The sequence below is a fragment of the Paroedura picta genome, chromosome 1 (genome assembly GCF_049243985.1).
Source record: "Paroedura picta isolate Pp20150507F chromosome 1, Ppicta_v3.0, whole genome shotgun sequence".
Taxonomy (NCBI): Eukaryota; Metazoa; Chordata; class Lepidosauria; order Squamata; family Gekkonidae; genus Paroedura; species Paroedura picta.
In genome coordinates, this window is record NC_135369.1 from 42,040,434 (window position 1) to 42,054,731 (window position 14,298).

Here is a 14,298-nt window from a genome sequence, read left to right on the forward strand (position 1 = left end):
TAAAAGACGCTTGTTCCTAGGGAGGAAAGCTATGGCAAATCTAGACAGCATCCTAAAAAGCAGAGACATCACCCTACCAACAAAAGTGCGTTTAGTCAAAGCTATGGTATTCCCAGTTGCAATGTATGGCTGCGAAAGTTGGACCCTAAGGAAGGCCGAGCGTCAAAGAATTGAGGCTTTTGAACTCTGGTGCTGGAGAAGACTCTTGCGAGTCCCTTGGACTGCAAGGCGAACAAACCGGTCAGTCCTAGAGGAGATCAGCCCTGACTGCTCTTTAGAAGGCCAGATCCTGAAGATGAAACTCAAATACTTTGGCCACCTCATGAGAAGGAAGGGCTCCCTGGAGAAGAGCCTAATGCTGGGAGTGATCGAGGGCAAAAGAAGAAGGGGACGACAGAGAATGAGGTGGATGGATGGAGTCACTGAAGCAGTAGGTGCAAACTTAAAAGGACTCCAGGGAATGGTAGAGGACAGGAAGGCCTGGAGGATCATTGTCCATGGGGTCGCGATGGGTCGGACACGACTTCGCACATAACAACAACAACAACAACATATAAAACAACTTTTAAGTTGAAAAAATAAATTAATATCTTGGATGGGGCACCATCTCAAAAAGTTCTCATTTGAATGCAAAATACTGTATTGTTAGTTGAAAAATACTAATGAATACTAAAATAAATATTAATATTTCCCCAGAGTATTGAAGGTTTTTTTTTAAGTTGTGCTATGTATGTCTTCTTCCCCATTCTTAGTGCTCACTGTCCATTTTGGGCTGTGGCCCTCCACTGAGACACTGTCTCAAAGTGCTGCTCTTTTTCTCATGTTTTGCTGTACTTGAGAGATCAATTGCAATATCTTCAGAATAGTCCATTGAGTGGAATTTGTCACTGGAGCTTCTCTCCTGTTCTATCTCCTTATTTTTTAATTCCTCATCAGAACGTTCAGATTTCCAGCCACCATTTCCTTTTTCCTCACTTTCAGGCTTTCTTGAAACATCCATTGATTTTTTATGCATCCCTTAAAGAAAGAAAGAAATGAAAAGACTATATTGAAATAGAACACTGATTAAACCATGATATAACATCATCAAAAGTAATTGTTACTTTATCATTTGGCCTACTTTTCTTTTTTAAAAAATAGGCACATTCAAAATCCACTGAAATAAGTATAAATGCCTCCAGCTATAAACTTTTTTGCAGCACATTTACTAGGAGTGTGCATTCATCTTAAACTCATCTGTCACACCTGGATGCTGTAACCTCATCTTGAATGATTAACAATATTTATTTTTAAAAAAATAAGAATCAAAGGCAATTTATGCTCCTGTTTTATACGTTGTTTTCTACCTTTCCAGATCTGGGCCATGTTTATTTCCATATACAAGTAATTATGTACTAATTATTCATATGTTTATTTTATATATGATTGGTTCTCTATTGATATTTTACTTTGTTCATCGTTTTCCTTTTTTCTTTAGTACTGTGCTTGACATGCAGCTGTTCCCCATTCATGCATCCTTGCCTCAAAAATCACCTCAGGATCACAGTATTGCAGTGGAGAAGTGCTGCTGCTGTGGTGTTTCTATCCAGGTGATAGCTGGATTACAAATGATCTCTGGGTAGACTGTACGGCACTATACTTCACTGAAGTCCCTCAACTGCCCAAACTCTACCCTCAAAATATCCACCTATTTCCCAACCTGGAGCTGGCAACCCTAAACAGTGCTGGACTGGAAGTAGGAGTGTAGGTCAGAACTTTCCCTCTCCTAAAAGGAAGAGAGAGAAAGAGGTGGCATGTAGCACCAGACGAGCAGGATAATACCTCACCTTAGCCTCCCTTTCCCTATCAACTTGCTAGGAATAAGTGATTCCCTGCCTCAACCAAGATTCCCCCCTGCTTATCAAAATATTACAAATCATATCCACTAGGTACATGCCCAAAATAGTTCTCTATGGGTTATAGTAGCAGTCCCCAACCTTTTTAGGGTGGGGAAGAGCCAGCAGCCTGGGCGCCACGCGGAGCTGCTGCACATGCACATTTTCACCACCAGAGGGCGTTAACACACATGCGCGGTAGCTCTATGCATGGCCGTTTGTATCTGCCGGCGTGCCCCCCGGGTTAGAGCATGCTTTCTCAACCAGGGTTTTGTGAAACCCTGGGGTTTTTTGATGGCTTAATGAGTGGGAGTTAATTCATTTTGTATATATTTTTAAAATTTGTTAAACATTTATTGGGTGATATGACCATATATGGTCATGTTGACCTTCCCCCCCCCTCCAAAATGGCCACTGAAGGCCTGGAGGGGGTGGGACAGGGAGGGCCCCTGTGTATGTGTGTACACAGCTATGCTTCCCAACCATATTCTGCATGATTGCGCCACTTCTGAGGTTTCTTGAAGTCTGAGTAATGTTTCAAGTGTTTCTCAAAGGTAGAAAAGTTGAGAAAGGCTCAGTTAGATCAAGGTGGTGTAATTTCAACCAATTCCCTGTTCCTGCTGCAGATGCTCCATTTACCTCTCATGCTGTTCCTGCAGCTACCGGAAAAGCATTTGAGGGAAATCAGTAGCCTGCAATAAGAAGAAGGGAGGCAGGAACATTTTATTCAATTGACAGAATGGCTGTGCATGAGCAGAAAATTTAGTATGGGTCCATCCCCTATATAAGAACATAAGAAGGGCCCTGCAGTATCAGATCAGGGGTCCCTGTAGTCTAGTATTCTGTCCCACACAGTGGCTAACCAGTTCTTTGTCAGCTTTTTCCACCTCATGCATAACTTTATAAACTTCTATCATATCTCTCCTTAAACTGAAATGTCCCAGCCTCTTCAGTTTTTCCTCAAAGGGAAGGTGCTCCAACCCCCTGATCATCTTGGTTGCCCTTCTCTGTACTCTTCCAGCTCTGCAATGTCGTTTTGGATATATGGTAATCAGAACTATTCATAGTATTCCAAATGAGGCCATACCATAAATATATATAAGGGCATTATAATATAACCACTTTATTTCCAGTTCCTTTTCTAATGATCCCCAGCACAGAATTTGTCTTTTCGACCACTGCAGCACACTGGCTTGACAATTTCATTGAGCTATCTGCTACCGGTCTCAGAAAGTTCAGACCCCATTAACCTTTCCTTGGTTGGGTTTGAGGTTTTTTTTGTTGGCACTGGCACAAGTCACAGGAATTTTTTAAAAATCAAAGTCAATTCTACTTAGGGATGGTATTCAGACAATGTATTTAGACCTTTGCTTATATTTATGCCTTAAATTTACTTTACAGATACTGAGTGCTATATAATTGTGGCAACTGGATTTGGTCCAAGCATAATTGTGACCTAGAGTCAGATTAGTGAAGTACTTGTCTGCAAATACAATTACATCTGTATTGGTGGGTTCTCCATGCTAACTGAAGGTAAAGGTATCCCCTGTGCAAGCACCGGGTCACGTCTGACCCTTGGGGTGATGCCCTCTAGAGTTTTCATGGCAGACTCAATACGGGGTGGTTTGCCAGTGCCTTCCCCAGTCATTACCGTTTTACCCCCCAGCAAGCTGGGTCTTCATTTACCGACCTCGGAAGGATGGAAGGCTGAGTCAACCTTGAGCTGGCTGCTGGGACTGAAGTCCCAGCCTCATGGGCAGAGCTTTCAGACTGCATGTCTGCTGCCTTACCACTCTGCGCCACAAGAGTCTCTTTCCATGCTAACTACCTAAACTCAATTACGACTGCACCCACATTTGCCTGTTTAGAAGCTGGAACAGTGGTTAGGGTAGATCTGGTCTTCAGATCCATTGCTGCCTGTGTAGGTCTGAGGGGACAGCCTTCAAAAGTTTCACAAACAGGTCAACTCTTCTGTGTTCACAGCTTCCCTACCATGCTCTGAGGGTTGGACAGGAGTCATTGTGGCAGATCCAACCATTCTCCAAAGAGCTTTCTGCCTATTTAGGTAGTTCAGAGGAATAAGTTGGAAGAAAGTTTCAAACTTTGCTTACTGGAATGATAGGAGTAGAGCCCACCCATTAGCTTTGAGAGTTAATTTACACTTAATACAAGGAAAAAATATGCTGTGCCTAATGATATCTGACAGCTCAGTGTAGAAAAAGCCAATTCTGTTCGAGATATGTCACCTACCAATCTTTTCCTTTTTTCTAAAACATAAAAATTAAGTGTCAAATAAGAATTAAATAGAAATGTTAAAATAACATTTAAATAGTAAAGTTGCTCATATCTTTAACCACTTTGTAACATGTATTTACTGCTACAATGCCCAATACTATGATGGGTGGGATATTTGTAGAAGAAAGGGATGACTATTATAATTGTGTGTATGTGTGTGCCCATGACATGCATACATATATTTGTGCATGCAATGTACTGAGGGGTGCCTGTCAGTGAAAACCACACCTCCTTCTGTCAAGGATTGTGGGTGACACATTTTCCATCGCTGAAACAGTATCCCATTTTAGGACTATGTTTTACCTAGAGGAGGCTAAAGAGACTAAAGAAGAGACTAAATATATGCTGTATCTTGGTGACCTTCATCAACTCTACCCTGACTGACAGGCATGTATGACAGCTTAACAAGATCATAAGGGAAACCATGCTGGATCAGGCCAATGACCCATCCAGAGTAACACTGTGTGTCATACTGTGACCAAAACCCAGGTGCCATCAGGACATCCACCAGCAAAGCCAGAACTCCAGAAGCCCTTCCACTGTGGCCCCACAGGCATCAAGAATGCAGAGCACCACTGTCCCAGACATAGTGCTCCATTTATATTTTGTGGCTAATAGCCACTGATGGACCTCTGTTCCATGTTTATACAGTCCCTATTGAAACAGTCTATGCTTATAGCCACTGACACTCCTAGGGGAGTGGATTCCATGTGTTAATTACTCTTGGGGTGAAGAAGGGCTTCCTTTTGTCGATTCTAAACCTACTGCTCATTAATTTCATTGAACCTGTTTCCATGGCAGTCTTTTGATCAGGAATTTTATCAAAAGAGCCTAGATAAGCAGTATCTATTTGGTCACTCTTAAACACATGCTTGTTCACCCCCTCAAAGAATTCTAAACGTTTAGTGAGACAAGCTCTTCCCTTACAGAACCCATGCTGCTTCTTTCTCAATAGCTTTTGTCCATCAATGTGCCTCCTAATTCTCTTACTTAAGAGTTTGAGCGCAACTAATTCAGACATGGCACTACATGTTTTCTTACCAAGCAGCCAAGGGGCACAGGAGCCCACTAACCCACTTTTGGCAGAATTGATGATGGATTCAGGTAGCGGGATGGAATGTCTCACCATAGCACCATAAAGCCCATATTCTGCCATGACGCTGCTGCGGCCCCAGCACTTCTCGCGTTTCCGCCACTTGGCTCTTCGGTTTTGAAACCAGACCTGTTGTAGGAGAGCACGTATAGGACAGCAGTCTTATTACATTACCAGTGCTAGTATGTGTATTTGAGAGAGAGAGGAAGATGAGGTCATCAATTCATGTATTTAGAAGAAGGCATCAGTATCTCATTTCTCAAAAATAAGGTAATAAAAGTTTCATACAACATATGACTTTTACCCAAATTAACAGCATCTCAGTTTTGACGCTACTTTTTTGAATGAACACCTGTTCAGTTTCCTATTAGACAAAGGCCTGGATCCAGGTGGTGCCTGGAGATCTCCCAGAATTGCAAGTTATCACAAGAGGGAACATTTTCCTTGGAGAAAATGGCTATTTCAGAAGGTAGAGTCTGACGGGTGGAGGTGGATGAAGGACATTAACCAGGTATGATACCATAGAGTCTATGTCCTTCCTCTACCTTCCCCAGACTCCATCCACCAAATCTCCAGGAATGGAGTTGGCATCCCTAACAAGTCCATACACACACACTTTTCCTTTACATCTGCAGTCTGCCTGTCATGTAGGGCAGGGGTAGTCAACCTGTGGTCCTCCAGATGTTCATTGACTACAATTCCCATGAGTCCCTGCCAGCAAACGCTGGCATGGGGGTCATGGGAATTGTAGTCCATGAACAACTGGAGGTCCACAGGTTGACTACCCCTGATGTAGGGGACAGGTGCCTTTTTTTTTGCTTCACGCAGATGGGAAGAGAAGCTGGGGAGGCTGCCCTCTACAGCAAAAGAGATTGATTCCCTCCCCTTGCTGAACCCTGTTAAAACAGAAGGCAAAATTGCTGCCAGCATCAGTTGCCACCATTTTACAGAGATTTTTTAAATGCTGTGAAATCTTAATTCACTGTGGGTTCTCTCCTTCTACCCCAAGGGCTAAAACAGTTACATGGGCATCAGCACACAACATAAAATGGTCATGAGTCCACTTGTGAAAGGCAGAATACAGACATTGTTGCTGCCACCTAGCCCCTCTGATCCTGACCACCCTTGAAAATTCCCCAATTAGGAAAAAAATAGAGGCCTTCTTGCTTCTGCATCAATGTGCTACAGTGCTGCAGTTCAGAGGAATCCATTACTGGCACAAGCTAGCAAACTAAGGAGGGGAAAGGATTGTGTCACATGCTTCAGAGCACAGATGGAAGTGCAGGAAGTGAAGTGCAAAGGGAAAGCCAGGGAGAAAGGAAGGAAAGAGAATTGGCAAAGCTTGGGAGGGAGGGAGGGAGGGAGGGAGGGATTCACCCATTGGCAGAAGACTTGTGACATATTTCACAGCCCCTAATGCTAATTGTTGGGGCATGTAAAATGATTGGTGGGGCCACATCCCTTTTTGCACCACTGTGGCTACAGGCCTTTCTTGTACTATGATCCTCTATTCCTCCAAACATCTTTTATCAAGCAGAGAAGCTGTATGTGTTCCAGATTAAGTGCAGAACCTGTGTGAGGAGCACACAGCTCTTTTATCTACAGCTTATGGGTGTCAAATTCAAATGAATTAGAGATTCAAAAATCCCACCAAGCATTATGTCCATAATTGTTTGGGGGGGGGGGAGAGTAAACTCTGCCTGTTTCATGCAGCAGGCATTAGGGAGTCATCCATACTACTCTGGTTCCATAATGTGCTTTCAAGGCAAGTGAGAAGCAGAGGTGGTTTGCCATTGCCTTCTTCTGCAGAGTCTTCCTTGGGGGTCTCCCATCCAAGTACCAATCCTGCTTAGCGTGAGATCAATATTTACCATGTCACTTTCCCTCCTTGATATGGATATATGTCATCTTTAAGTATAAAGAAGGGCTTCCAGTGCCAATGCATTTCCCATGGTCCTCTGTGTGTAGCTTATGGGGCACATATCTACATACCTGTATCCTGTCTTCAGGGAGCTCAGTTTTCATTGCTAACATTTCCCTGGCATAGACATCAGGGTAATGAGCTTCATTGAAAGCCTTTTCCAGTTCCTCCAATTGGTGGGCAGTAAATACTGTCCTGAAGGTACAGAAGATTTAAAAAAACAGTCATGGTGTCCAGTTGCCTCTTTCACACACACAAAATGAATAACATATCTTCTACCCACTGTAAACAATGGGCACATGAGCCACGATCATGGCAACTTAGTGTCTATATTAAAAGTTTGCGAACTGTGGGTAGAATGAATTACACCTTCTAAGCCTCACTATTTAAGACATGTACAGCTTCTGACCAGCCAAGAAAAATGTCTAATAGCTTCCCCTTCCCACCCCTACTCCCCCCCCCAAGGCTTACATGGTCAGCCTGCAAAAGTAGGGGAAATATTGAGCCCCAGATAAGCCATGCCTCCTGCGTGACCACACTCAGCTTGTCTGGCTACATGTTACACAGACTAGTCTAAAATCTTGGCTGGCAAATAAATTTCTCCCCATTCTGAGGAAATGAGAAAGAAAGAGGGAGCTGTCCAACCTGCTGCCCAAGGTTTGGGAGATAGGAGGATATCTTTGTGTAAAATAGATTTCCCCCCTCTCTCCTATGATACTAGTATTAGAGTCCATCACTGGGACTGAATAGCAGTTAATCACAGCTCATGTGGAAATTCTTTGCATGTCTACCAGGTTTTGCCACTCAGTGCTGCTGAGTATGCATGAGAGAACTGAGCCCCCTTATTAGGGGTGTCAGAACAGTAAAGAGGCACCAAGACTACTACTGCAGAATTGGTTGCAGAGCAGTGTCCAGCACAGGTACTTTGAAAGCATCATGAACCCATGCCATACTCTACTGATCACTCAACAGCTACATGTCTCTGAATATGAATGGCAGCTAATATTGTGACCTGCCGGCGAGTTCCAAGGCATTATGTTGGGAGCGGTAGGAACAAGGATGCTAGACCAGATGGATCTTTGCTCTGACACACTCCTTACCACAACTACGTAATTTTCCACACCTCATTCAATACACCATTCTCACTCCCTGCAGTCTAGTTACCTGAAAAATCTTCCTTGAGTAAAGGAAAACATGAGAGGGTGATTGCATTTTTAAAAATTTTATACCTCACCTCTCAGAGAAGGCTTCTGAGGTAGCTTCCACAAACAATCAAAAGTTTAAAATAATTCTACCAAAATATCAACATCCAGACATGAAAATTCCATTAAAAACCAAAAAAGTTTGCAAGCATACATATACCCACCACCCATCAACTGAATGCCTTCATGCACAAAAAAAACTTCTTGGCCTAGTAGATAACAGAAATGGACTAGATCTCAGATGAGCAGTTGCGGGAAGGATTTCCATAACCAAGATGCCACTTTTCTTGCCACAAAGCAAGCAAGAGGGCACTGGGATTCCAGTGTGGTGCATCAAATCATTCAGTGTAATCAACAGACTTCTAGGGAGTCTTCAAGCTTCAGTTGATTCTTTAATATTCAAAATTCTAAATTGATCCCAATGCATTTTGCTGCATAGCTTCATCAAGGGACATTTAAAAATTGTTTTCAACTGGCAACTTCAATTTAGAAGAACAATCTCCTAACAGAGAATCTGGTATGTATGGTTCTTAATACCATACAGCAAACAAAAGACGGTTATAACAAAATCTATAAGCAGCTACTCCTAGTTTAAGAGCCAGTTTGGTTCCTCCACATGCAGATGGCTGGGTGACTTTTGACCAGCCACAGTTTTCTCAGACCTCTCCCAGTTCCACTGATCTTCACAGAGGAAGGGCAGGCAATTTGAGACTCCGTAGGGCAGTAAAAAAGAGCCTCTTGTGGTGCAGGGTGGTAAGGCAGCCAACATGCTGTCTGAAGCTCTGACCATGAGGCTGGAAGTTCTATCCCAGCAGCTGGCTCAAGGTTGACTCAGCCTTCCATCCTTCCGAGGTCTGTAAAATGAGTACCCAGCTTGCTGGGGGTAAATGGTAATGACTGGGGAAGGCACTGGCAAACCACCCTGTATTGAGTCTGCCAAGAAAACACTAGAGGGCGTCACCCCAAGGGTCAGCCATGACTCGGTGCTTGCACAGGGAATACCTTTACCTTTAGGACAGTAAAAAGCAGGGTATACAAATAGCTGTTATTCTTCTCAACCAATGACTGAGTGACAGTTTGTCATGAACCCTCAAAACAATCACTGTAGAAATTAAGTAGTGGATGGAAGTAGTTAAGTCTCCCTCTGATATGTACAGTAAAGCTTAAAAATGCAGAAACCGTGACATTTTCTTAGGGAGATTAATTTGAAAGCTGGCATTACAGCTTAAGGTTAGCGGGGATCCAGGTCATGGCCCCTATTGCTTGCATTGTTACCTGTGCCGCCGTTTCTTTCTCTTGATCTGGGACCCAGAAACCTTCAGGTCACTCTTGTCCCCTGACAAGCTATCTTCATCTGTTACATATTTCAAAAGAAAAGAAAAGTGATCAAATCTGTCGTCCCCCCAAGTTGGTATCTAACAAGAAAAGTATTTAGAGAGATAGCTGGGGGAGGCGGCAGTCCGCCGGTGCCTCCATGCTGACCCACATGCAATGAACCTTTCTACTGGGCCATGCCCAACAATGGCACCGGGAGGAACCAAGGAGAGGGGGGCAGATGACTGCCAGCCAGGAGAGCAAGCAGGGTTGGCAAGTGGCCAGCGCTGATTAAACCCACTCTTCTCAGTCATCGGGAATATAGGTCAGCTCCATCCATCTCCTCTGCCAAGCAAAAGAAAGGAGTGGGGAGTGCTGGCACAGACGCTAGCTTTTCAGCACCAGGAGAACAACACGAGCAGATGGACAGCACAGCTCTCTGCGAGGCCAGGGTGGGAGAAAAAGGAGAGCCAGCCCAATTTATCTACCCAAGGACCAATGGAAACAGGCTAGGAATAGCCAAGCCCTACAAGAAGTCCTCCTTGAACCACAGCAGAAGATGTCAGATAGCCCTTATTTTAGGTATATCACCTGGGGTCCCACACCATATTGGCACCTTCTCTATCGGAAGTTTGCCTGTTCAGACAATCCCAAAATCATTCTGTCCCACCCAAACAAAGTGTGAGTCTAATGGCTTTCGGGATGTCCTCCGCAACACTCTTAGCGGCGCAACAGGAGTGTAGAGCCCACTGTTCTCAGGCACCTCATTTCCCAGGGCTCAGAGCGAGTCCAGGAGATACGCCTTGAAAGTTCAATAAATCTTTGTTGGTCTTAATGGTGCCACTGGGCTCTGATTTTTTTGTGCTACTTCAGACCAACACGGCTGCCCATCTGGATCTCACGTGTTCAATAGTCTTTGGTGGGATTTGCCATAGGCTCCAGGGAAGCGGCTAAGCCCCACCAACCACACTTGGAAAGCCATCGGAAACAACAGGTGCCTTTCCCCATTTGCTGGGGGATGCTCTGCTCAAGGCAGGGCTGAGGTGCCGGGACTGGCTTGCAGTGCAAACAAGTTCGGACTAAAGAGAGTGCCTCGGTTGCTCCCGGATCCCCAGCGGCCTCTGCCACCGCCCGGACGGCGCTTCCCGGGCCCTCGAAGACCACCCGCCCCCCTCCCGCGAGGAAGCCGGTTCTCCCCTCCCCAGCCCGGGGTGGTGGCGGTGGGCGCTGCGGGCCGCCGAGAGCCGTCGAGGCGAAGCATCCAGCCCGGGCTGCTGCCGCCGCCACCGCCGCCGAGGGCGTCCCTCTCGGCCCCGCTCTGGCTGGCTGGCTGGCTGCGTGCGGCTCTGGGGCCGGGGCGCGCTTACCGGAGAGTGGGGCGTGGAGCGGGGGGCGCTTGCGGGCGGGCGCGGCGGGCTGGCCGTGGGGCTCGGGGCGCGGCGGCGGCGGGGGCGGCGGGGGCGGCAGGAAGGGCAGGTGGGCGGGCAGGAGGCAGGGCGCGCCGGCGGGCTGCTGCGGGGCGAAGCCGCAGAGGAAGCCCAAGCCGAGCGGGAGGGCGGCCCCGGGCAGGGCTTCGCAGCGCGACGAGGCGGCCGGGCCGGGCGCGGGCGGCTGCAGCTCGGCCTCCAAGCCCAGCAGGTCGGTGATGGCGAAGCCCTTGGAGGCGCGCACGATGCCGCTGGACGGCCGCGCCGACGCCTTCTCCCCGCGGGGCGCCAGCGCCTGCCCCCTGCCCGCGCCGCCCTCGGCCAGCGCCTCCCGGCCCGTCATGCCGCTCCGATCCGCACCCGGCCCCGGCCCCGGCCCTTTTATGGCGCGCCCCCCGCCGCCCGCCGCCAATCAGCCGCCGCCGCGGGGGGGGGGAGGAAGGAGGGGGCCTCGTGTCCAGCCCCCGCGCCGAAGCCGCGCCCCCAGCGCCTCCGGAGCCCCCGCGGGCCACTGGCGCCCCCGAAGGGCTCGCCCCCTCTCCCGCCAAGACCTCGCGCGGGACCCGCTCGCTCCGGCCCCCTCGGCCAGCAAGCCGCGCGCCCGGGACGCCCAGCGAGGCCGGCAGTGGGAGCCTGCAGCGCTCGCCTCTCGCCCGCCCGCCCGCCCGCCTGGGGAGGCCTCTCCGCCCCTTGCCCCGCGGGCTCCTCACGATCCCCCCAGGGCGCCCTGGAGGCTTTCTGCTGCCGTTTGACGGCCTGTTCATTGGGACTCCTTCAGGCGGGTCTAGAAGTGCGGAGGAGGGCCGGGGGTAGGTCCCAGGGAGGCTCCCGGCCACAGAAGAGTTGACCTGTTTGTGAAACTTTTTGAAGGCTGTCCCATCAGACCTACACAGGCAGCAATGGATCTGAAAACCAGGTCTACCCTAACCACTGTTCCAGCTTCTCAACTGGCAAATGTGGGTGCAGTCGTAATTGAGTTTAGGTAGTTAGCATGGAAAGAGCCTCTTGTGGCACAGAGTGGTAAGGCAGCAGACATGCAGTCTGAAAGCTTTGCCCATGAGGCTGGGAGTTCAGTCCCAGCAGCCGGGTCAAGGTCGACTCAGCCTTCCATCCTTCCGAGGCCGGTAAATGAGGACCCAGCTTGCTGGGGGTAAACGGTAATGACTGGGGAAGGCACTGGCAAACCACCCCGTATTGAGTCTGCCATGAAAACGCTGGAGGGCGTCACCCCAAGGGTCAGACATGACCGGTGCTTGCACAGGGGATACCTTTACCTTTTTTAATCTCATTGGAGCAGTCTCTCCTTCAGTTTAACAGACTGAAACTACACCTGTGCAGGTGCACAGAGAGAGAGAGAGAGAGAGAGAGAGAGAGAATTCCTGCAGTGTTAAAAACAAAGTCACAAAATGCTACAATATGTGTCATTAATGCATCAAACAGGAGTGGGAATTATGACTGAAGAGGCCTCTTTTAAACGGGTTTGGCTTGCCAGAGTTATAATTATGTCTGCCCCCCCCCCCCCAGCTTTTCCATGCAGATGCTGTCAGGGTTAGGTACTTTTAAGAAACCACAAAAGGATGGCATTTGGCACTACTGACCACAGTCATATTGAACTTATTGAAGTGAAGGAAGGGAAGGGCCTCTGATCAGCCTATGAGGGTTCTGTGTCTTCCCACACTTCCCCTTCTGCCTGCCCAGCACACGGACAAGCAGGGGTCCTTTTCCTGGTCTCATACCTGACATTATTTTGCTGGAGCAGAGGTGGGGTTGGGATGAAGGATTGCTTCTCTTATCAAACCCTTGAGGCTGATCTTGAGATGGGGAAGGAAATAAGAGAGGTGACCCAAGTAGATAATAGACTGACAGATTTCAACTACCCTCACTTTGACTGGGTCAACATGTGCTCAAGTTCTGCTGTAGGAATAAGATTCCTGGGCCTTATAAATCAGTGGTCCACAACCTTTTTCAGGCTGCGGACCCGCGGCGGCAGGAAGGGCGATTGCCCGGCCGCGCATGCTACAGCATGCGTGGAAATGCCGTGCATGTGCGTTTGTGGTCGCGCATGGTGCAAACGCGCATGCGCGGCCTGGGCGCAGCCCTGTGGAGACAGGGAGCCACGGCCCAGTGCCAGGGCCTTCGCTGCCCGGCACCAGGCCACAGCCCGGTGGTTGGGGAACACCGTTATAAATGACTGTGCATTGGTTGCTCACAGAGCCAATGAGAGGGGTCGTAATTTCAGACTTGGTTCTGAGTAGGGCTCAGAGCCTGCTGAGAGTCCATTAGCTGACTCTCCAAAGTCTGAGCATCATATGCAATTAGCTCAATGGATGTTTCCCTCTAACAGGAAATGATGGAGGAGCCATGGCTCCATGGTAGAGCGAATTCTTGGCCTGCAGAAGATCCCAGGTTCATTCTTTGCCATCTCCAGTTAAAACAGTCAGGTGGTTTGGTGATCTGAAAGATCTCTACTTCAGACCCTGAAGAATCACTGCTAGCCAGAGTGGCTGAGGCTGAACTGATATGGCCTGACTTCTATGTATGCATGTATTCCAGCAGTCACAAACTTCTACTTCTAAGCATCTTCTAAGCACATGTAATTGTAACAAAATGGGCACTTGTAGGATTTCACCTGGCACTCATACAGGGCAGTACCTACCCGGAGGGGGGGGGGAGGATGTCTGTAGGATTGCCAACTGCTTGGAGGGGTGGGGGGAAACGTCCTGTCTTTTCAACAGAAGATCAATGAGATGTTATTTATCTACATACCACCAATAGCCTGCCCAATGTTATTTACCTATGTCCAAGTTCCAGGGAACCCTGGGGTTACATGTGAGCTTCCCAGGGGTTATGTGGCCTTTTCAAGAAGTCTGAGTAGTGGCTGAGATCACTAGATGTCGGTGGAGCCCACTTCCCATGTTGCTCTACAGGCCTAGTGTCTTTCTCCACAATGGAAATGGTAAATGATGGATGGATGGATTGGCTGACTCCTGCAACTTGCTTCCATACTCACTTCTCTGAAGAGGCATGTCACCACTTCTGAGGTTTCTCAAAGCCTAAAGAATATTTCAGGGATTCCTCCATGGTCAAAACGATGACCTAGGTGCACATGAATAGCCTGCCCATTGCCACCCATTAAGCCTCTATCAAAGGCTTTTTCTTCTCCAGCCCTTCT

General features: G+C 47.9%; 1 protein-coding gene across 1 annotated transcript; it reads right to left on the bottom strand.

The window, feature by feature from the left end:
- Nucleotides 1-325: 325 nt before the first annotated feature.
- On the bottom strand, nt 326-11,497 carry VSX1 (visual system homeobox 1). The gene is made up of 5 exons (XM_077335254.1): nt 11,067-11,497; nt 9,661-9,739; nt 7,255-7,378; nt 5,211-5,391; nt 326-1,017 (listed from the first exon to the last, which is right to left on the bottom strand). Exons 1-5 carry the CDS (start codon nt 11,467-11,469, stop codon nt 749-751), a joined length of 1,056 nt encoding a protein of 351 aa, XP_077191369.1. The 5' UTR covers nt 11,470-11,497; the 3' UTR covers nt 326-748.
- Nucleotides 11,498-14,298: the final 2,801 nt, after the last annotated feature.